This window comes from Danio rerio, chromosome 7 (assembly GCF_049306965.1).
Source record: "Danio rerio strain Tuebingen ecotype United States chromosome 7, GRCz12tu, whole genome shotgun sequence".
In the NCBI taxonomy this organism is placed as follows: domain Eukaryota; kingdom Metazoa; phylum Chordata; class Actinopteri; order Cypriniformes; family Danionidae; genus Danio; species Danio rerio.
The window spans coordinates 40,900,726-40,925,743 of NC_133182.1; the positions used below are offsets into that span (position 1 = coordinate 40,900,726).

General features: G+C 33.8%; 1 protein-coding gene and 1 long non-coding RNA gene across 10 annotated transcripts in view; both read right to left on the minus strand.

Moving 5' to 3' along the window:
* Positions 1–25,018, minus strand: part of dnajb6b (DnaJ heat shock protein family (Hsp40) member B6b) — a 41,435-nt gene that overhangs the window by 11,742 nt on the left and 4,675 nt on the right. For 6 of the 9 annotated variants that reach the window (XM_021477435.3, XM_009303366.4, XM_073906281.1 and 3 more), the window contains exons 2-8: positions 20,944–21,067; positions 18,082–18,191; positions 16,727–16,780; positions 16,526–16,630; positions 13,765–13,890; positions 12,381–12,525; positions 12,140–12,210 (exon numbers count right to left, since the gene is read on the minus strand). In XM_021477435.3, coding sequence (XP_021333110.2) covers positions 12,140–12,210; positions 12,381–12,525; positions 13,765–13,890; positions 16,526–16,630; positions 16,727–16,780; positions 18,082–18,191; positions 20,944–21,011 — 679 coding nt within the window. In that variant the 5' untranslated portion in view covers positions 21,012–21,067. 9 annotated transcript variants of the gene reach the window in all.
* On the minus strand, positions 1,576–3,406 carry LOC141375423 (uncharacterized). The gene is made up of 3 exons (XR_012383459.1): positions 2,976–3,406; positions 1,975–2,028; positions 1,576–1,639 (listed from the first exon to the last, which is right to left on the minus strand). It is a non-coding gene; the product is annotated as an uncharacterized lncRNA (long non-coding RNA).

The window sequence follows — 25,018 nt, forward strand, 5'->3', positions numbered from 1 at the left end:
TAACGGAACAGAATTGTACCTTAAGACAAAGAAACAAACTTGTACCGTTGCAGTTTGTGCCTTCAAAAACATGATTTGTATCGTGGGACACCAAAATGTACCATTGGTTTTTAAAACCTGCAGATTGAATATTGATAAGAACTATTTAAAGGCATTCTGCTAAATCCAAAACGTGTCAATTTATTTTCAGTAAATATAAAAAATTAAATACATTTTTAAACAATGTTTTTAAAAAAAAGTTTCTTTTTGTGTAAATGCAGCTTTTCTATTGACATTAAAGAACAAAAAATACTTTAACATCAATCAAAAGATCTATTTTGTAATAAACATTTCACAACACTTTTCACAACAATGTTACAAAAATACATAGAATACATTCTTATTACAAGTGTTGTAATAAGATATGCACAATGTTTGATTAGCTTTACAATAATGTTTGCATAAACACTTTGCATATGCAGGACTTTTGCCAGCTCACGTGCGTAGTGAAAAGCAAACGCCAAAAGGTGTGGATATCAATAATCAAATGAAAATGTATTTATGAGAAAATGCTTAGCTAATGTTTATTAAAAATGCCTTACATGTTTAGGTCACAATACCTATAGTTTTGTTTTTTGTTTTTAAGTTTCTTTAAACATATGCTTCTAAATGATGTTTTAATATATACATTATTCATAAAATCACTTTGCCTTTCCAGTAATATTGATTTTCATAGATATTGTAATAAAGAAGTTGTCCAGCCCTTACAGTTGAAGTCAGAATTATTGCCCCCTGTTTTTCCCCCAATTTCTGTTTAACTGAGACAAGATTTTTCAGTATATTTCTAAACATAATAGTTTTAATAACTCATTTCTTATAACATATTTATTTTATCTTTGCCATGATGACAGTAAATAATATTGGACTGTATATTTTTAAGACACTTCTATACAGCTTAAAGTGACATTTAAAGGCTTAACTAGGTTAATTAGGTCAAGGCAGGTTAGGGTAAGTTGCCAAGTTATGGTATAATGATGGTTTGCTCTGCAGACGGTCGGAAAAATATAGCTTAAAGGGGCTAATCATTTTGTCCTTAAAATGGTGATTAAAAACTTAAAAACTGCTTTTATTCTAGCCTAAATAAAACAAACAAGACTTTCTCCAGAAGAAAAAAAACATTACCAGACATACTGTAAAAACTTTCTTGATCTGTTAAACATCATTTGGAAAATATTAAAAAAAAGAAAAAAAAATTCAAAGGGGGGCTAATAATTCTGACTTCAACCGTATGTACCTTTTTTATGAGGAAAAATTGTGTATCATTGTTTCAAATGTACCATAAAAGGTACAGAAAAGTATCATAAGAGGTATTTTCTGTACTATATAAGGTACAACTTTTACAAAGGTACAAAACTGTTCCTTAAGGAGCATTATTTGTACCACCGTGTACCTTTTTTTCTGAGAGTGTGGATTTCATGTTTTATTACCTGTGTCCTCATGTAAATTCCTTATGATTCTCCTGGTTGTATTAATTGGTCTTGTATTCCCTATTGTATGTGTTGTTCCTAAGACAGTCTTAAACGTTTACATCACACTTACCCTGCCACTTACAGGCACTTGTCCCTCAGACCATAAACACAAGAGAGTGTCTGTGCAGATACTGTAAAATAAAAAAAGTTTAAATAGCTCCTAAAGTGCTCCTTGCCTGACACCCACCGTCCCCTTTTCCCCATAATCGCGATGCATTCATTCATATTTCATGTGGAACGCATTTATTGTGATTAGTCATGTAAATAGATTGAGATTTCTTTATTCTTTGCGCGTGTTAATTTACATTTATATTGAATTAGCGTACGGAATAGAGGCTCGGAAGAGAGAAAAGAGAGGCTGATTATGCGTGCAGATTATGGGCACATCTCGTGGCTATTGTGTTGTGTAATTAAAGGGGAGAGAGGAGAAGAAAAGGGACAGATGCTGCTTCTCAAACTACCGGACCTTTTTTCATCTCCGGAAAAGGCCTGCGTCTGCCGCAACACCCTCCTCCTCCACCTACCAGCAACCCCCAGAAGAAAAGATGAAAAACAGAATACATTTAGAAGACAAGCCACAAGCCTTTAGCACATCTCTTGTAGTCTGGCGGACCCTTGTATTTGAGCTTGGAGAAAGGATCACCGTGACCCAGAGCACAACAGCAGCTGCCGGAGGTGACGCTGGCATTGGGAAATGTCATTGTTTGTACTCGAAAAGCTTTTAACAACAACAAGTTAATTAGTTTAAGTGGTAACATCTACTTTTACTAAAGGAATATAGTTCGCAAGGTAATGACAGTTCTCTCATCATTTACTGAATTTTAAATGAAGACTAAGGTTGAAATAGATTTCAACACCTAGGAGTTCCTTTATTTCTGTTGAACACAAAAGAAGATATTTTGAAAAATGTTACTCGCCAATAGCTTTGACTTTTCATAACACTATATGGAAGTCAGTGGTTACAGGTTTCAAACATTTTTCAAAATAAATTATTTTGTGTTCAACAGAAGAAAGAAATTCATATTTGAACAAGAGGAGGATGGCTAAATGAACTTTTAAGTCTTTCTAAATTTGTTTAGCCAGTAAAAACAATAAAGATATTTAGAAGAAATTTGGATAACATTTTTAGTGACCAATAACTTCCATTATATGGATGTGATGACATAACAATGGAACATTTTTTTTATATATTACTATTATTATTATTATTATTGTTGTTGTTATATATTATTATTATTATATTTATTATTATAATCATTACTATTATTATTATTATATTTAATAATATTATTATTACTATTATTATTATTTGGTTCAACTACTGTAACATTAAAATATCATTACCAAGACACATTTAATCATTCTTCAGCTTAGTCGGTTAATTATCAGGGGTAGCCACAGCAGAATGAACTGCCAACTATTCCAGCATATATTTTAAACAAACATATATTAGAAACACCAACTGACCCAGTCGAGACTCGAACCAGCAACCTTCTTGCTGTGAGGTGACACCACTGCCTACTGCGCCACTGCGTCGCCCGCCATCCCCAAGATGCACATTATAAATATAATTACTCCTGGGAACATCTGAGATTATTTAGAAACTCCAGTCTTCAACATGATGAAAAAAAGTAGAGTTTCAGTAATGAATGATTGTTAGTAGACCTTCACATGCACTGACAGTGATCTGAACAATCAACCAGTGGCTATCATTTGCTCATCTGTATTCAGTACTGGCTAGGTTAGTCTTTTCAATAAAGATGATTGGGGTCCATTTAAAATTCAACAGGCAAGCTAATAATATGTAAGATCGCTCAGATCTGGCTTTGTCTGATAAACTATTGTGTACAAATGTACTGTTTCTGGCAAGTATTTAATTATTTTACTGACAGAAAAATACTGGATTACTCACCAAACGTGTAGCTTATTCCATTCTGCCATTCTAGTGCCAATGATCCACTGGCTTTTAATTGCCCAAACTTTGGTGGCATCTCTACTCACTCTTTGACTATCCTTCAGCTTAGTCCCTTATTTATTAGTGATCGCCAGAGAGGAATGAACCGCCATTTATTCTGACATGTTTTTATGCAGCGGATGCCCTTCCAGCTAGAACAATGCATCTCTAGTAGCTGTTATTAACTGGTCTCTTCCCTTTAGAAAGTTTTAAATTTATTATAATTTTAATGTATTTCACGGCTTTTACATCGGTTTTAACATCAGGATACTTGCAGCTCTTCTAACGGTCAAAAGATTCATTGTTACATTAAGCAGTATTGTTTTTCAGTATAAATATCTAACATGCTTGATTTCACAAAAACTATACACTTCTTGTTACTTGAAAGTTTTCTCTTGCAAAATTAATGAATTTCGATTAAGGAAAATGTAAACATTTGTAATGGATGATAAAAAATCTTTAAATACTGAAGAAGAACAGCACTTTTTAAAGGAATTTCCATACAGAATTTTTCAAACCTTAAGGCGTATTTGTCTTTACAAATGAAAAACTTAAAGAGATCATTTATTTGTAACAATTATTTATGCTACATTTACCTGACAGATAAAAGAAGGCTTTATATTGTTATCATACAAAAAAGCCAGCAAGATGGCTATTTAATTTCATATTATTAAATGTGATATGGGATTACTGAATACAGCCAAAGTCCCTTTAAGGCAAGTCATTTCACTCGGCGACCATCTTTGAAACGCCTCTCGGGCAGTATACTCGGACATTCTGTTTGAATGGAAAAACATTAAATTCTCCAAAACTACTTGCCAAGATTACAATTTCATTTCATATTATGAATAACCAATACAATTAAACAATAACTGTCCTTTTAGTTTCATTTCTAAATGTTTGTATCACACGAAATCTGCAGAAATGCACGACTGGTCCGAGACCCTCTCCTGGAGAATTGTCATTCTATAGTGATCGCTGATTAGCTCCTCTACGAAAAGGCAGGCTTTAGTTGCCATATAGTGATCACTGATTGGCTCCTGTACTAGAAGGCGGGGCTTTATTCGCCATTTTGACCGTTACACTTTTCCACTTACAAAGTATAGTGAAATGTCTTGTGTATTCTAGAGTCTTTGATACAGCTTGCTGGATGTTGTAACTCTCATCCTTTTCACAAGGCTTATGATGCGTTTAACTGTCAACATAATCTTAAATCCTTGAAAGTTTTTCAATATTTGCATTTTTTTTACGTATTTATATAATTCATATGTAAAAATGTATTAATTACGATTTTATATCATCTTTGTATGAAATTACTAAAAACAAAATACCAATTATACGAGGCATTTCTAACGCAGCGTTTATGGACAGAACAGTAAATTTGGCATTGTTCCCTTTAGGTTCTGACTGCTGTTATCAGCCTTACAAAAATATTTTTATTCCGCTGCCGAGAAACCCAGAAATGTGAAAAGAGTCCATTACAAAAAACAATGGCAAATTAAGAAAATATCTCCATCTGTTTGATAGCACACGTGCTGCAAAACCTCATAATGCAAGCCCTTTTTAAATACCACAGTTTTTTCTCACAACGCAAACAATTAATAGAACACGCTGCATGAATCTTTTCTTAATTTGTGGCTGTTTTTTGTAATTGCATGTCTTTTCTTAAACTGCAGCACGTTAGGCTCTCTTGGTCACCCTACCATTGAACTCATTTACTATTTTCCAGGGTCTAATTGTGTATAAGTAGAATCATACACACTTTAAAAAAACTTTTGGGTAGGTGTGGATACCACAATCACACCAAACAAACGGTGCACGAAACGGACTCAGCTAAAGATAGTCTCGTGGTCTGCTTCCAAACGAACTCTGCTAATCAAAACCAGGAGAAATTTGCTCATTTATCTCTTACCTGAGCCTTTTTCATCCTCTATAGAAAAAAAGAAAACTAGGAAACAGATGAAGGATCAGTAGAGGGGAAAATGGCAAAAGAGAACGACACACAAAATGAAAGATGAAGGAAGAGATAAAGATGAAAGAACGTGACAGTGAGAAAAGGGAAGAGAAGAGGCCTAATCGCCAGCACAAAGCGGAACGAGTCTGGTCAAACAGAGAGACAAATGCAGCCCGCGCAACTCTCAATTTCCGCCGGTATGATTGGATGTGTCATTACCACGAGGTCGACGCGGAGACCCCGTATATTCACAGTCTATTACCGCAGGCTCACCTCCATACAAACACACACATTCAGACGCTGCATCCGTGCAAATCACGGCGCCTTGTCTAAATCCCAGTCAGGGATGTACGTGGGAAATAAGTGTCCCGCTCGCCGGCTCTCAGCGGACTGAAAACCCTCGCGTTAGGGTTTGTCTTCCTCGTCGAGCTCTGAATAATAAGCTGCGTTTATTCGTCCGTGAAAAGCGAGGCAGAGATCATATCTCTAGCTTTAGAAATATATGGACGGAAAATAAAGCAATGAAACGGAGAGTATAGGCTACTGGAGAAATAAGGTGTGTTTCTTTATTTCTTGCTTTCCAAGATCCGTGTATTATGTTATTAATGTGGGTTACAGCAGTGATAACAGCAAATGTTCCAATCCATTATCATTTAATTACTTTGAGTGGCGAGGAATAATAGCCTAAATATTTTTTTTAAGGAAAACAATTAAAATGCAGTCCTTTAATACTAATAAGCCATTTTTTCTTTGTTCGGTTTTTCTTTCTGTTTTAAACGTTCTTGTTTAAGCAGGCAATTGGTATGGGGCTTGTTATGGTGACCTGTTAAGTCTAAAATAATTATGTTTTTATAATTATGTTTTTTTTATTAATTAATATTTATGACATTAAGAAATGAGAAACATTTTTTTTTGAAAAAGTAAAATAGTATTTAAAAGTAGTGTCAATGGGTGGTTTTCCAGTGCACTTAGTAACAATCATGAAGTTTACTACTTAAAATAACTTTCTTTTTACAGGTATTGCACTTTAGTATGACTATTTCTTTTTCTGATAAAATGCCATAAACCTCAGCTGTTTTAATTCTTTTTTTATAAATATGTAAATGCATTTATCTGTGCTTTCCAAGTGCATTATTGATCCTTGCCTGGATAACTTTGATGAGAGTTTGCATGCTGTGGTAACATGACCAACTGAAACTGCTGTCCACAGAATAAATGAATAATGTTGCAGATGCTACATCCGCTGTTAGATATCAGAATAATTTACGCCCAATCAACCTGCCATATCAACATAAGCCAAAATAAATAAACCTTGCATAATGTACATGCACATGTAAAACAAACAACAGATAAATAATGACCATCACTGAAAAGTTAAACAGGATTTCCATTAATAACCTTAGAAATATCCATTCTCCCTAACACAAGAAACATTCACTAGGAAAGCAAGGCCATCATCAACAGCAGCCGCTTCCCACTGTTCAGGCAGTCTGATAGCATCACAGCAGGCGCTAACACAAACCCAGAGCTGGCCTCATGTTTTCCTCCTCCATCACTCCTATCTTCACCATCTTTCATAAGCCTTGGGAGAACAGTGGTAAAACATGAAGGGGGGAACTCTTCATCAGCCTCTGGATGCTTTCAGCTTCCGGTTTCATCACAGTTCTGGATCATTTTGATCAAATTTGGATCATTTATCAGAGAGAAGTAAAAAAGTGTAGAAAGGAAATTAAGGTCTAAATTTGTCTATATAGATTTTTGTGTCCTTATAGTCTGCATTTGGTGACTGCTTTCATTTGTCAACCACAATAAGACCCTTTTTTGGGTTGCTTTCTGCCAGAACTGGTTTAAAAATAAACACACCTGGAGTCATTAATTCACTGTTGTACAACTGTTGTAATATAAATCTTTATGGTTGACATACAAAGCTAAAAAGTATCAGTAAAACATTCGTGGCAGGATAATATTTATATAAATAAAAAAATAAATAAATAAAATGTAAATAGTTGACAATTTTATGTTGCAGTAAGTTTTAGTTTTTTCTCTCTAAGCCTTTTTGCAAACACTCAGTCAGTGACGGACAGTAACTAAGAACAGTGAAAACAGCAATGAAACAAGTGTATTGTAATTTTTTTTTTCTTTACATTTTTAGGAAACATTTACGTAGGCTTCACTACATAATGTTGTGAATCTTAAACTAGAGAAAATGTCACCCATTCAGGAACATGTAAGTGACATTCACAATTAGCTGAATTCTTCAGTTACCGTCAAACCAGTTCACAAATCACAATTAATTCATACAATTGACTAATCTGCTCTCAAGTTACTGATTTAAATGATCTGAGGTCAGAGCAAATGTCCATTTGAGGATTCACTGAATTCACAATCCAGACTCAAAATAACCCAAACATACTTTAAATACTCTAAATATCGGTTAGTTGACTGAAGTTGTCAACAGTTCCAAGTTCAAGCGGGTTTACTCTTTTAGATCAACTTATTGCTATTAAGGTAAAGGGTTTACTATTTTATTTAGGTAAGTTAACTAATCACTTTTCACAAAATACCTAATTAATTGCCATCCATCTAACTTACTGCTGCATAACATGTATGTATATATATATATATATATATATATATAAATATATATATATATATACATATATATATATATATATATATATATATATATATATATATATATATATATATATATATATATATATATATATATATGTATATATATATATGTATGTATATATATGTATGTATATATATATATATATATATATATATATATATATATATATATATATATATATATATATATATATATATATATATGTATGTATGTATGTATATATATATATATATATATATATATATATATATATATATATATATATATATATATATATATATATATATATATATATATATATATATATATATATATATATATATATATATGAGTGTTCCTATGTAAAATGTAACACATTTTGTCTGTTGTTAAATTACAGCCTATATTTTCAGCTGGTCTATGTCATATTTTGCTGTTTTCACTTGTTTGCACACTTCAGTTTTAATTAATTATCGGTAGTAGTTTTAATTATGTGACAGGTTTAGTTAATAGTTTTCCAGCAAAATAAAACAATCATTAATCAAAAAAGGTTTAATACTTTAAGTAAAAAGGTACCTGCTATTTTGAACAGAGTAATATTTTATAAGGGAATCTGTACTTTTACTCACTTGATTTGTGTACTTTAAACACGACTTGCAGCCCACCAAAGAAGTGTAAAATGACTGAAGAAATGTCGCCCTCTGGTGCTGTGATGTTATCACAGATTAGATCATGGATGGACAAATCTGGCCTTTGAGACCCAATTTTTTTAGCAGAGTTCAGCTCCAACTTTGATCAAACTCACATCCATGTAGCCTTCTAGTAAAGCTGCCGACCTTGATTAACTTGTTTGGGTTTAGCTATAAGAGTATCTCGAAGGCTAAGACTTTTGCCTTTCCTCAGACAATACAGTATAAATCAGCCTAAGCTACTCCGTCACAGAAAACGGTTAACAAATCTTTTCATCGTTAGAAACGCGAATCTATTTTGGTATCACTCAAGGACAAGGCAAAAGTGATTCTCGAGGGAATGTAGGCCAATGCGGAACAGATGTTCGTATAACATTTAGACTACAGGGGGCGCTAATGGACCACAAACAAGGAAGCCTACACAACGTTCAGTGTTTACCCACCATAATCTGATTCCTGTCTGATGGTTTTACAAAAGACAAAAACAACAAAAGAACAATAATAAAGACTTTTACGTTGTTACGATAGATAGATAGATAGATAGATAGATAGATAGATAGATAGATAGATAGATAGATAGATAGATAGATAGATAGATAGATAGATAGATAGATAGATAGATAGATAGATAGATAGATAGATAGATAGATAGATAGATAGATAGATAGATAGATAGATAGATAGATAGATAGATAGATAGATAGATAGATAGATAGATAGATAGATAGATAGATAGATAGATAGATAATCATAGTTTCCATCAAAAATAAATGGCACAAAGCTGACATCAGTAGAAGTAGAAGACATCAGCGTACAAATCAAGGTAAAGGCAAGTTCACCATGACTAGTGTCGGCAGTAAACTCTATTGTTTGGATTTTTTAAAAATTAATAAAATATTTAATGGCTTCATTGTAATAAGAGAGTTAAAATAATATACATTTTCAAAAAATGAATAATTCACTAGTAAATACAGTTGAAGTAATGTTTTTTTTTCTAATTATTTACAAATATTATTAAATAAATTAGGAAATTACCCAGGGTTTGCTAGATTTACTTTTGGGCCACAGCTCTCAATCAAGCTTTTTATGCATTTTATTTTTATTGCATTTTATCTCTTAAAAAAAAAAAAGTTTGGCCACCCCTGGTTAAGACCCAAAACTTTAGGAGGGGAAAAGTTGTAATTACCTTTTAATCAATTAACACCTCATGTTCAACACAATAGTTCCTTTTGACTTACCTTAATGGAGTATAAAAATCACCAGTTTCATCTTCAAATTGTTTCATTCATTTAGTGATACATATTGACCCTTACTAGTACAGTATTTTTTTAATTGTTAATAGCTGTAATTTAACCATTTTTTAAATCTCTCAACATCGGTGAGATCAAACAAAACTTCAGCATTTTACCTTCAAAGTGTAATTATGCAGATATAAATCAATTATATGCCTGCCTCCCCTTAGTTCACTCACTCACTTTAGAAAGTATATAGCAGGTTTTACACAGCAAATGCCAGGCCCGGATTGGCTAATCGGGAGGACCGGGAGAATTCCCGGTGGGCCGGTCCGTTTTTTGGCCGCGAGGGCCGATAGCTCCAGAATCTGTTGCTCTCAGCAGTCACACTTTTTAAATTAATGCATTTATTTACTTGACCACAGTCTTCTTATTCAATATTTTACCGCAGCTCTGCTCTTTTTATCTATTTTCTCGCAGCCTCGTGAACAAGATGCAGCCTGCAGGTCAAGTATCATTTTACTGTTGTGGTCGAGTGGTTAGCACGTTAGGTTTTGATACCACCGACCCGGGGATGATCCTCGTGAGAGTTTTTTTTTTTTTTTTTTTTTTTTTGTTAAGACATTTAATACTGTTAGGGTTGTTGAACATTTGAAGTTCTAAAGCAGCTGTTTTCTCAAAAAAGACGTGATAAGGTAATTTCCAATTCAGTTTCTAATTACACTATTTCAATATAGTCAGTCGTGAACTAAGGTGGGCCGGTCTGAGGCTTGAAACTCCAGGTCTGAAAAGGAGTCCCACTCCGGCCCTGGCAAATGCTATTTCAGCCAATACCCAGCTCTGAGAGTACACTTACTCACAAATCCCCAGTGATGGGAACCACCCATAAACTTTCCCATTAACACTTTAGATTATCTAATTTACCTATAACCATGTGTCGTTGGACTGTGGGTGAAACCAGAGCAGAGGAATCCCACTCATACACAGGGAGAACATGCATGAAAACTCCACACAGAAAGGTGTCCTAGTCCAGTCATAGCCTCTGTGCTGCCTCTCCACTTAATTTTCATGCTGTACTTTCCAGCATTGTGTGTATAAGCTAGTTTGTTATCCTACCTAATTGTCACCATGGACTCTTCTGTAAAAACAGTTGGCATTCATTATGAATTTCACTACAGCTACACCACAGCATCTGCATTCAGTTTTGAGAATTTACACACAGTAGTTAGTTAAAAGTGTCTTTGTGCAATTAAACAAATAAAACCACAGGTGCAGTATGCGCTCATGCATGTGTGAATATTTTAAAGAGGCATATCAAGGTGCAAGCAGACTGAAAGCAAAGTTTTACTGTCTTTAATTTTGTGAGTGTTATGAGACACGTACAGTTCATCAGGCCAAGATAAAGACACACACATACACACACACACACACACACAGACACACAAATTGGAGTTAAATCTGTGTTTCCCAAAAGCACCACAAAAACACTGAGTGCAGCATTCCAAACAGGTGAAAGTGAAATTTATTAAACCTGAAACTTTGTCTGTCTTTGCTTATTTGTTTTCTTAGAAAGAACAGAATTTCCAGCATATAAGTTTACACAATGTATATAAACAGTATGTTCGGATCAATGGAAAGGTCTCAGGCTATGCAACAGTTAGGTGAAAAGCCAAATAAAAATCATAATAATTTATTAACAGTCTAATATAATAAACAAATGGCAACTACTTACATTGGTTAGATCATATTAAATATGTCAGAATGGAGAGGTTAAGACTTCAACATATGAACAGTTGAACGGCTCTACAGCAGAAAGCAAACACAACCTGTTAAGCTCCAGTTTCAAGCACTTATGGATGAAAGAAAAGCTGACAGAAAGGGAATAGAGTGTGCTTGTTCGAACTGAGGTTTTGTAAGGAATAAATGGTCCCTAAGAAAGAAAGGAAAAAATGCTGGAATGAGACTTCACCCTGTTTACCTCTGCGATTCACTGCACTGAGGGTAACAGCACCATCTAAACGCTCATGTTACCTACTCTTGGTTTGCTGACTAGTGGAGAGCAGGTGCACTGGTAGCCATCAGCCTGGTTGGGAAGGTTGGTTATGCTTAGGAATGTTTGGGTTTAACCGCTTCGAACATTCATCTGCAGTTCATTTGCTGTCCAGTCGGAGTAACTGCTCCTTACCGTTGACTGTGAGAGATTTGAGCTGACCGTCCTCCTCTACCTCCACTCTCTCTTGACCGTTCTCTACAATACTGCAATGACACAAACGTTACCTGTGAGATTTGCATTGAATAAACTTAAGTCAAATGAGCAACACTTAGTGAGCAATTTGCATAGACGTGTAACTGAATAACGTTATTAAAATGATTGTGCAACTAAGGTGTGAAGCGGTTAAAAGCTATTCCAATATGTTCTTTTGTACCGTTTAGTGGTGATCCTCTTTCCGTTGATGAATTTGGTGGATGTGGAAATGGAGGTGAAGTTTCTCATCCCACCTCCACCACCAAATGGAGACGATGAAAATGAGCTGAAGCTTCCTCCACCCATTGGGCCGAACGGAGAAAACCCTACAGAAAAAATGATGATCATGTTCCATTACACTAATAGCTGTACAATAATAACTGTTGACTTTTCCCATGGCTATACCTGCATGTCCATAAATCACTGACCACACAGTCAAAATTCTGCCATATTTAAAGGGTTAATTTACACAAAAATTACATGCCATCAAACAGTTGTAAACCTTTGTAACCTTTGTAAAACTGAAAACTTGTATCAACTTCCATGGTCAGAATAACAAACACTATTGAAGTCAATAGTTACAGGTTTCCACTTTCCAACTTTCTTTAAAACATTTCAAAGCGGATTGGAACAAGTGAAGGATGAGTAAATGACGACAGAATTTTCATTTTTGATGAACTATCCCTTTAAAATGTAAGCCTTAAGAAAAGGGGCAGTTGATCTAAAACTGAAAATTCTGCCATCTTTTACTCACCCTTCACTTGTCACACTTGTTTGTGTTTCTTTTTTTTTTTTTGTCTGTTGAACACAAAAGTTATTTAAAAAAAAGTGTTGGAAACCACTGACCATTAAGTAACCAATAACTTCTATAACAATTGTTTTTCCTGTTATGCGTGTTAATGGTTACAGGTTTCTAACATGCTTCAAAATATCTTAATTTTGTGTTCAACAGAAAATGCAAACTTAAAAGGGTACTTGAGGGCGAGAGTATATTCAGTTTAGGGTGAACTATCCCTTTAAACAACATCAGACTGCGAAGGAAATACCAGAGTGATCTATGAGAATAATTTAATGTCAGAATGTAATTGAAGCAGAACAAAAACTGTGGTAAGGGGTATAAAAGTTTGCAATGAATCAATATTTGACATGGAACAAGAAGAAGCCATGCTGTTGCTTCACTGAAAATAAAATACAGATATCATATTAACATTGAGCAAAACTTGAGAGAGGTAGTAAGCCTACAACCATGTTTTGAAAATGTGTGTACAACAGGCTCATTGCAGACACTAAAATAATTAATAAAATGATCTTTTTTTGAATGTTCTTTTTGCATGCAGTTTCCAAAGTGTCGAAAATAAAGCAAAGCACTAGACTAGTCCACACTTTTCATGTTTCTGAATTTGAGGTTATCAAAGGTTTTTTATATAGTTCAGTAAGACTTGAAGCTCTAGTTTATTAGCATGAGTGATCGGGGACAGGTGAGGCTTGGAACCCTCATCTACATCTTAAGTGGGGAATGACAGAAAAGGTTTGAGAAACACTGAGCTGCACACAGATTAACATACCTGTGTCAAATCCAGAAAAGGATGGACCAAATGGAGAAAATCCAGGAAAGAATGGACCTGCTGTCCTGCTCCTGCTCATACCTCTGTGACGGCGCCCACCAAAAAAACCTTCAAATGGGTCATCAGCTTAAAAAAATAAAGAAAAAATAAATAAATAAAATTAGGAGCTTAGTAGAAAAAAGATGTCATAAAATTAGGATATTATAAAGATATTTACACTTAAAATAAAAACATAAAATACATCTAAAATAAAAACATCATTTCAGGCTCACTGTGGGTCAGCAGAAAGCATTCTAGGTTCAATAAAGCCATTGAGTGACTTATTTCAAAACTTTTTCCTAATTATAAAAAAATAATAATAATTTAATAAAAAAAGCAAGTGAAACCTAGATTTAAAAAATATATTTTGTTTGTTTTTCTTCCCCTAACAATTTAACTGATCAATACTGAATTATTTCGAATCACAGTTAAAATATTTAATATCAACACAAACTTTTCAGTACTCACAGAATTACTGTATGAACACCGAAGGAATATGAAGGAAAAGCACTATTTCACCTATATATGAAACTTATTTACACAAAAAATGTCAAAGTTTGTTTGATTTAGTAAGGCAACCTTTTTTTATTATTATTTTTTTTACAACCAAGCTAAATATAATGTCTTTAAATAAATCTTTATAATTGTGGTATAATGTTTTACTACACTTATAAACTAAGAAATGTATGATGCATTAAACAAATAAAATTTGTTTAAAAATAACAACATTATATATATAACAATTAATCATTTTTTTTATAAAGAAAACAACTATGTGGTGACAGTAAAACAAGTAGTAACTTGCAGCTTTAATTATCATCATCTAATGGGAACACATAGGTCAACAGGGGATACGTAGATCTATTTTTGCTCATCCTCGTAGTTCTGTGAGCAAATGTTGTAAAATAGAAGATTTAGATTATATGCCTGCTGAAACATGCCTAGATCAATAGTTCTCCATTTTCAGGCACTCAGCACCTTAACATGAACTTCCCCATCTCCTTCAAGCAAGTTTTATTTGGCAGGCAGAACCACGACTGAAATCTTTATGCACAGAGTTATTTTAACCCAGCCCAACCTTGTCATAGCTACATAAACACCGGTAAACACCAATGACCTTCTATCCTCAAAGATGGTGCTCCTGAAACCTAAACCAAGTGTATTTGCATCCAGTTGACCCATTCAAAAACAATTCTCAGTTCGCTGAAATTTTTCAACCATACATATAAAACACACACACACACAAGCGTTCTCTCCCCGCATTGGCCTACAGCTATTAGCTTTGCCTTTCTCTTGCTGCTCTTTTATTTGGAAGCTATTTCTGAGAACATTCCTAGTGGATGATGCACACTCTCTTCTCGTCCCGCTCGCTGGTCCAAGCACCCTCGCCATATTTAGAGTGCCTGTATGTTTCACACACATGCTGTTCGGCCATTTGTTCCCCGCAGTTAGAGTCAGAGCGCATGGGGAAGCACTTCAGTGTTTAACGGATGACTAAAGTGTGTTATTAGTGAGCAGTCCTATTTGAACAAGTTCACCAATATCAGTATTTAACAATAATTAAGGGGACAGATTTGCACTCCAAAAACTTTGTTTTGTTTTTTAAATTGTGGAAAGCATTTAAGATTTTATTTGTTCAACAATATAACAAATTATAACTATGAATGTGGTCTAAAAAGATAGTTCACCCAAAAATCTAAATTCTGTCATCATTTACCCTCTCTCCACATGTTCCAAACCTGATTGACTTTCTTCTGTTGAACACCAAGTTAGATATACTGAAGAACATTGGAAAACAAACAGCTACTGACTTCCATAAAATGAACAAAAGGTCCTCCTTTAGAGGTCAATGGCTGCTGGTTTCATTATTCTTCAGAAAACCTTGTTTTGTGTTCAACAGAATAAATTAAATTCATAAAAAGTTTAAAACCACTTGAGGCTGAGTAAATTTTAATTTACGAGTTAACTGTCCCTTTAAGCCTTTATTCATGGATAATCCTCAGAAGATGTGGATTGTAGCACGCAAGTCACATGCACTACTTTCATGATGCTGTTATGTCCTTTTCTAAAATAAGCATAAAGTTCCTTTGTGTGAAGTATCAGAGAAAAAACTGCACAAATGTGATATTAGATATATATATATATATATATATATATATATATATATATATATATATATTTATATATATATATATATATATATATATATATATATATATATATATATATATGTGTGTGTGTGTGTGTGTGTGTGTGTGTGTGTGTGTGTGTGTGTGTGTGTTTTGTAACCGTATAAAAGATAAAAGTACAATTTTCCCATAATACACACCAAAGTTAAGAGCCCATTTCTGAGAGTATTTTTAGTGAACAATATAATTATAGTAGATTAACATAAAGCTAATCAACTAATGAACCCAAGCTCCAATAATTTCATGCAAAATCTAATTACCTAATTATAACTCAAACCACGTTATTACTGTCACACAGACAGGAACAACGAGAGAGATTAAATGACCTTCATTTCCTCACTTTGGGAGTTTTGTTCTAATTTTGAACACCATTTTCACTGACAAGAAGCTCTTTATTCTGAAATAATGCAGGGTAAATGCGGTTTCACAGTTAAAAATTGAAATACTAAACTGCATGTTGCGAATGTCCCCTTTTGGCACTTGCTTTATTAATTCAATAAAATAATAATAATAATAATCTCACATGCACCTACCAAAGAAATCTGCAAATGGATCATGACCTCCAAAAAATTCCCTGAAGACGTCTTCTGGGTTACGGAATGTGAATCCACCCATATATTCATCATCGTAATGGCCACCTTTCACAACAATAAATCATTAGAGGACAGACACATTTCCAAAAACAGGAACAAATGTGAACAGGTAACTTTTACAAAGAAAATAACTTCACCTACCTCTATTAGAGAGGCCTTGTTTACCATATCTATCATAATCTCTCCGTTTGTTTTCTGCAAAAGAAAAATGCTGCTTTTAGTTTCACTCAGTTTAACATGTTTTATATAAGTTACACACACCTGCCACAACACCTTCACTTTTTCTTTGTGGCATGTTCGAGGTCTGGTATACAACTGATATTGAAGGTATAGCAAAATAGCAGTTTAATCAGATTCAATGATCTTTGCTAAGCTAAAAGTGCTCTCGCCAGACCGGGATATCAACTGAATCGATAAAAATAAATAAATAAATAAATAAATAAACTGTTTTACTCTAGGGCAGTTGCCTATTTACTATAAAAAAGCAGACTAAGGACACACATTCCTGTTTACACCTTTACATGACACTTCTGTTTTGTTTCAGTCTCTTCCCTGATTTCTTTAAGGGAAGAAGGGCCTATGGACAGCTGTGTGTACTGGCCTTTTCTAATCTAATCTAATATTAGTAAAATAAGAGTGATTGGCAAATGAATGCTAAAAGAGACAACAGAAAACAACACAGAACAGTTTTTTTGGTTTCAGATTAGATAAACACAAACAACACTCAACGCTTTGTGTTAAAAGGAAGACTTTTAAGGAAGCATTGTGCTGTTTAAATTATTTGCTTACAATTTCAGAAGACAGAGCTTAAACACCATCTGGCTGTCATGCTGCACCAAAAGGTCCAAGAATATTTCTTTATTTACTGGCTATTTAAACCACAAGTGGCTACACATGTGACTAAAAGCACATTACAAACACAATATGGGTGTTTTCTACCACCCATGGAAGTGAAAGTGGACACTTTTTTTGATTTATAAAAATTGTATCGTTTTTCACCTGTGACCAGATGAACAAAATATATTTTACTATCAGAAGCAAAAGCACCAACTTTTTTTTTATTCATGTTGAGATTACAATAACTGTGTGGCAATGCATTTTAACAAGTCTTGCACAGGAAAATGAAATATTTAATAATAAATAATAAATGAAATCTAAAAATACCTCTACACATTTAATAAAACGGTAAATGGGAAGATGTACAAAAAAAAATGCAGACATGCAAATGAAAATACATAACTTTTTTTTTTACTGCAGAAATACAGAAAAAAGTAACTGGCTTAAGAAAAAGACTTAAAAAGCCAAAATACCAGGACATGTGTCATACCTCAACACCTTAAAATAGTCATAAATCAAGCAATTCAACCACTGACAGGTTATTTTGGTAGATTTCTTTACACTTTACAAACATTTATAAGAGGAAATTATTCACTTTCAATAATAAAAAAACAGTGTATCATTTAAAAATAATTATAGAAAAAATAAATATCCAATACCATCTGACAGGACTTCATATGCTTCTGAGATTTCTTTGAACCTTTTCTCCGCCTCCTCTTTGTCATTGGGGTTTTTGTCTGGATGCCATTTTAGTGCAAGTTTTCTGTACCTGAAAAAGCACATACACACCTTTTTCAAAGCAAGACATCTTAAATTTGAAAAGGGCACAAAAACTACATGCACCTGCAGAATATAAATTTATATGCAGAATATATAGTCACAATTTAAAAAGTACATCAAAGATGTACAAAAAAGAATGAAAGTGATAATATATAGTGTATATAGTGTGTATTTGTATATCTAGAACATTAAAAAATTATTTACAAAAATAACAGCATATATGAGGGTGATTAATGAATGCAAACACAAAAAAAGTTTAGGTTATTAATTATTTTATTTATTTTTAATTTTCATTTATTTATTTATTCATTCATTTATTCATTCATTTTCTTTTTGGCTTGGTCCCTTAATTAATCCAGGGTCGCCACAGCGGAATGAACCGTCAAATTCAGCATATGCTTTACGCAGAGGATGCCGTTCCAGCTGCAACCCATCTCTGGGAAACATCCATACACACTCATACACCACGGACAATTTAGCCTACCTAATTCACCTGTACCGCATGTCTTTGGGCTGTGGGGGAAACCGGAGCACCCAGAGAAAACCCGCGCAAAACTCAAGAAGAACATGCAAACTCCACAGAGAAACGCCAACTGACCCAGCAGAGGCTCAAACCAACAACCTTCTTGCTGTAAGGCAACAGCACAACCTACTGTGCCACTGCTTTACCATATTTTTATTTTATTAACTTATATTTAATCAACAAATTTCATTATATAAGAATCATGAACAAACAACAACAAAAATGTTAGTTACAAAACTGAAGATATAGGACTACAAAGATTTTTATAAATCACTATAAATTCCTGATGCTGATTTTAGTAAAAAAAAAAAAAAAAAAAAAAAGCTGACCAGAAACAGTGTTTAAATCAAATTAAATGTTCAAGGATGCTAATATTCACTGGAAAAATAATGTAATGCCCACACAAAATAAATTCCACACCTCTTAACATCCACTTTTTAATCCAGGTCATGCTGCACAGTTTAACTTCAGTAGGTGTGACAACAGGTCAGCATCCCTGTACACTCAACCTGAGTCAGCAATACACACGCAGCCTGCAGCGTCAATGGCCTAAACCAAACACTCTATACACCAGAGGATTTGTCCTTTGCACATCTTTTGATAGCGTTTACCCTCCAAACCACTGTGCTTTAGAAATCCTCCCTTAAACATCAGCAAATTCAGTGACCTACAGAACAAGGCTTCAATAGCTGTTTGCTCACCTGAAAAACAAAGGACAAAAACACCCTTTCTAGAAAGGGAGTGGATGAATAAGGTGTGGAGTAATGAATAAGGACACAATGTGACTAAACACCACTAAATGCTGTAAGGTTTCCCGTCTACACCCTATTCCTTTTTCTGGGTCAAGCTCAATTTGCAATATAAAAGACTGTGTTTACGTTTACATGCAATATCTAAATGACGTGTGAAATTAGCAATTAGACTTTATTTTGATGGTCCCTATTGCACATTCAGTTGACAAGTTGCATTGAAACTAAATGCCAATAACTCTCATTTGAGTATTAGTAGACTGTCTGCTTAATATTTGCTGATACTGCTCCTTCAACACATTTATCTGACCATAAGAAAATTTGCAAGTACGTCTACTTACACTAACCCCAACCTAACAGTCTACTTATAATCTAATGAGAATTAGTTGGCATGTAGATGCAATGTAACTTAAATTCAACAAAATGCGTTAAAGGGACCATCAAAATACAATGTTACCGTGAAATTTTGCATTAATGGAACTTCTTTTCCACTACATTAGTTTCTCTGGGTTTACTGAACTCTTTAGGTATGTGTTTGCATAAACTGCTCATTTTTGTTTAATTCTATTAAAAAGGTAAAACCTTCCTTTTACATTTTTAAAGAAAACAAAAAGATAATTGGTTTAAAAAAAAAACACAAAAAAAGCAAAACAATTGTGATCAAACAACTGAAGTTATTCTACCAAATATTGCTTTCATAACTAAATACCAAGTTAAAACACTGGTTATTGCATCGTCTAAAAATGAATATAAATGAAAATGCCTTCTTTTTTGTTATTTTAACTAACTGTTGCATACATATATAAAATGCATATATAAAACGCATATATATATTTTTTTAAGAAATGACATTAGCTGTTTTCAGATAAAACAAAAATTACATTTTACTCCAACACATGACTACAAATTGTACTAAATACAGCTAAACTGAAAAATGCCAAATGATCTCTTATTTTTTCCCATAACTGCATCTTATGAAACTATTGAATATTTTAAACTATGTACTATTATATGAATGGTCTTGGATCAAGCTGATTAAGAATGTACTTTGCATTTTGAAGAGGTTTAGTTGAAAAATTATTGGCAAATTTCTTAAAACTTTTATCAATTTGTCATGACATAAGAGAGTTTGCCATAGCATTTCTCTTAATCCCTTCTATATTTACCACAGTGAAAGTGTTTCCATCTCAACCTCAGCAATGTCACGGCAAGCACGAACAGCAATGCTTATCTGGGTCCGCATTTGTTTATTTCCAAACGAAGACATTAAAAAGTAGGGCTTTTTTATTTTATTCAAAGAACATCAGAAGCAAGGGATTAAAACAAACGCACTGACAGAGATGAGTAATAAAGAAGTCTCACACAAACAGTAACACTAAGCCTGTGTTGCACAGTCACTGTTATCATTAACGCTCTACTATGTCCAGTGTGTAAAAATAGACAGCCATGACAGAACACAGAGTACTTACGCTTTCTTTATATCGTCAGGAGATGCGCTTTTCGTGACACCAAGGATGTGGTAATAATCCTCCTCCATGGCTCAGGTTTTGGGTTTCCACTCCACGGGATGAAGACTAATGTTCAGCAGTGGGCCTAAAAAAAAGAAAGAGAGCGACAGAGAACCAGTTGAAGAAGACATAAAAGAGAGGACAACAGATTGAGGGTGTGCTTTGTTAAAGGGTGGGAGACTACTGTGAGGGACAACCTCAAAACACCAACTCGTCACTTAAAAGCTTAGTTCTGCATTACATTTCATGGCATGCATAATAGTGTTTAGGATTGATTCATGATTGGACATGTCATCCACTCTAGGCTCCTGTATATTACTTCAATTTTATTTTAGGAAATCCTATTTAAGAAGGTAACATAATATGAGAAATTATCAAAAGCAGAAGTTCTTACTGGTTTATGAATATGACAAGTGTGTTATACTTCGAACCCACATGATATTTTTAAATTGTGTCCTTTAAATCATCTTAAATTTATCAGACTTATCATTAGCATCAAAACATCAACTGCTTTCAGACAATCAGGTGCCAAATAGTCAGTTCCCGTATCCTTCCAGCTGGATCTGACTGGTGTTATTTATATCAGCGGTGTCCTTCAGGACAGGCCCAGAGGTGATCAAGGCCTACACTACATGATTTTTAAAACACTAAACTGACTTTAGGACTGAACATTAGGCATCATAAGTCTACTGACCAGAAACACTGGGCATCAAACACAAAAACATCACATCCTTCTAGACTTTCAACCCACAGAGAAAAGTGTTCAAAATAAATTTATTTGCACTAAATGTGGCTCAAAAGCTTATCAACTCGATATAAAATATGTCTGAAGTGAAGGATGAAGATTACAAATACCAAAGTCCGTGTCCATCTAACATTAAACCTCACAAAGGCCTGTGATATCAGGGTCAGGCCAAAAACTACTCCAGATTGTAATTATGGGCAAAGTCATGTAATGTATTCCAGCCTTAAAGGCACAATATGTATTAATGTTTAAAAAGCACTAGTTATACTATACGTTATATTTTTGATGGCTTATGTACTTACTTTATTCCAAATGTTTTTAAAAACGTTCAAATCCAGAGAAATTGGTTAATTTAACTAGTGACTAAGTGTGGTTCTGTTTTCCTATTTTATGGAAAACAGGAAAACACCAAGATGTGTGGTGTATTTATAAGACTGCACAAAGCATTATAACAGAACCCTTAAATGTATTAAGTATGATATAACAGTGCTGCTTCTTCAACATGTGCTCATGACCAGAAGAAGTGATGGACTGTGGCATAATAAAAGCTCTCCTGCTTTCATGTTGTATAATGCTCGTTTCTCATCAGCAATTGCTTCAACATTCATTTCACTTCAACAGCTTTCAGCCTAACTCCGCTTCAAATACCATAATAACAAATAAGTTTTGAATATTTCAGCTCATTCTTTAAGAGGATTTCTGCAGTACAGCAGGATGTAATGACGAGGACAACTCCCATGACTCCACACTCAGTCACAGCATCATAACAATACACCGTATTTTGTTGTGAATACAGACAATTTTGTTACTGTCACTGTGTCTTTAAAAATACAATTACTTTATCAATTTAGTCCACTTGAAATGACATGTACAACAAATCTAACAAAAATATATTTTGGCTCAACTTTCGGTTGAGGCCAACTAATTACTATTTTATTAATACTTTATTTTAAATGTGTAACTTACTGATAACAATAAATTATGTATAATTACGTGCAACTAACCCTAAATCATACCAATTAATAACTATCATACTAATAATAATTATCTGTACATTGTTTACAGTGATTACTCAGGACTTAAATAAATTATTTTATTTTAATGGTGAATAATTACATGCAACTTACCCTAAATCACTCCCATTCCTAATCATAAACTGCAAGCACATTGTTGACTGTGATTATTCAGCACAACAATAAATTGTTTCATTTTGAAAACAACTTTTTTTTTTCTATCTAGATTTCTTCATTTTTGGTTTGCATTCATTTCCGTAAATTAAAATCACAGATAACGTTTGATTACAATTTGTTCAAAATGAATAATTGTATTGCTCATGCAAACACCCAATACTGAGGAAAAAAGACAGGATGAAGGTTGATTGGCCACAAAAATTTAAACCCTAAAGCTTAAAAAGCAAAAAAGATTTCATCATGCCACCCAAGCAAACTCAAGTTACACAACTACAGTGATTCAGTAAGAAACATCTACTAGTGTACTATACTGTACATAGTAAATTGTTTGGACTACTACACAAACAAACAAAAACTATTGTATTTATATTATTTTAACTATTTTCAAAAATGCTAAATATCAATGAACACAACCATTAAGGCAATTTGAGGACTAAGATATATTATTTCAAGAAAGCAACTTGAAAATGTACTTAATAGGTAGATTTTGACACACAAATGTATTTCTTTATGTTTTAATGTGATACCAGCACATTGGCTATTCATTTTCTTTTCGCTTTAGTCCCTTTATTAATCTGAGGTCACCACAGTAAAATGAACCGCCAACTTATTCAGCACATGTTTTACACAGCGGATGCCCTGGAAACATACATACACACCTATTCATACTCATACACAACTGACAATTTAACTTACCCAATTCACCTTTACCACGTCTTTGAACTTGTGAGGGAAAACGGAGCACCCAGAGGAAAACCATACAAACCCGGGGGGAAACAAACTCCACACAGAAATGCCAACTGACCCAGCTGAGGCTCAAACCAGCAGCCTTCTTGCAGTGAGGTGATCGTGCTACACACTGCTGCACCGCGTCACCCCAACAACATTGGCTATATTCATGTCAAAACCTATACTAAATATACAATATATAACATCCTTATCAATCATTCTTAATCAATTCTTTTTTTTCAAAGTACAAAAATCATACAAATAAAAATCAGGGGCAGACTTTATCGATAAGCGAGGTAAGCAGCCACGGGGATTTAAGGCCTCCAAACTTAGGGCAACAGGAAATTAGGGGCCCCCAACTAATACTAAGAAGCCTATTTAATCATATAGCTCTTTTATACATTTTCTATCATATATTGTAAAACTATATCCAAAACCATTAAGATTTTAATGATGAATTGTGAAATGTTCCTTTCATCCTGCACATGCAAATATTGAAATCTAATCAGTCACAAAAATGGCTAATTAAATGTATGTATAGTTCGTTTGTGAACTTTGTGAACGTTTTTTATTTGTAAGTTAATTGTATTTCATTTTACATTAGGAAGATAAAGGTTCCACTTAATATATATTTTTAACATGCAGTTTATTTAAAGAAAAAGAAAAATGAATCTACAGACAGAAAAAAGATCCACAGAGAAAGAGTGTTTTGAGTTTTAATGCTAGGGCCCCATACCTGGTAATGCTTGGGGCCCCCAAATCATCAAGTCTGCCCCGAATAACAACAACAACAACAACAACACTAAAAAGAGTCATATACATATATATCTTCTAGGTTGATTAATAATAACATTTGAAAAATTCCTCCTGAAGACCCCTTTTCAAACATTTCCCTTAAAATATTTCCTGAATAAAAATGTTTTCTAATATCATTTAAAATACACATTCTATTAAAATATGTTTTATCATCAAAATATTCGTACACAAGTCACAAACAGGTTTTTCTTGCCCTTTCGATAGATATTTTTAAAAGGAGGCACCATCTTAAATATAAGTGTGTAAGTCTTGACTGGCCGATTCTACATCTCCTACTATATGTACAACCTGAATGTTTCTTTCATTTACAAATGGATTCACTTCATATAAATTGTTGTTTCTACATTCATCCTATTCCAACGGCCATTTCTCATTAATATACAAACTCAACCCGTTTCACAAATTTATATAAACAACAGAATGTAAGAACTTTGTTAGCGACTGATGCCCCAGTTTCAATAGACGCTGATTCTCACATACAGCACACACACAGCATTTCCTCTTCTCTTCAGTCAGTTCTGAGCCATTAAGTGTTTCAAACCCCACCTTTTGCCCT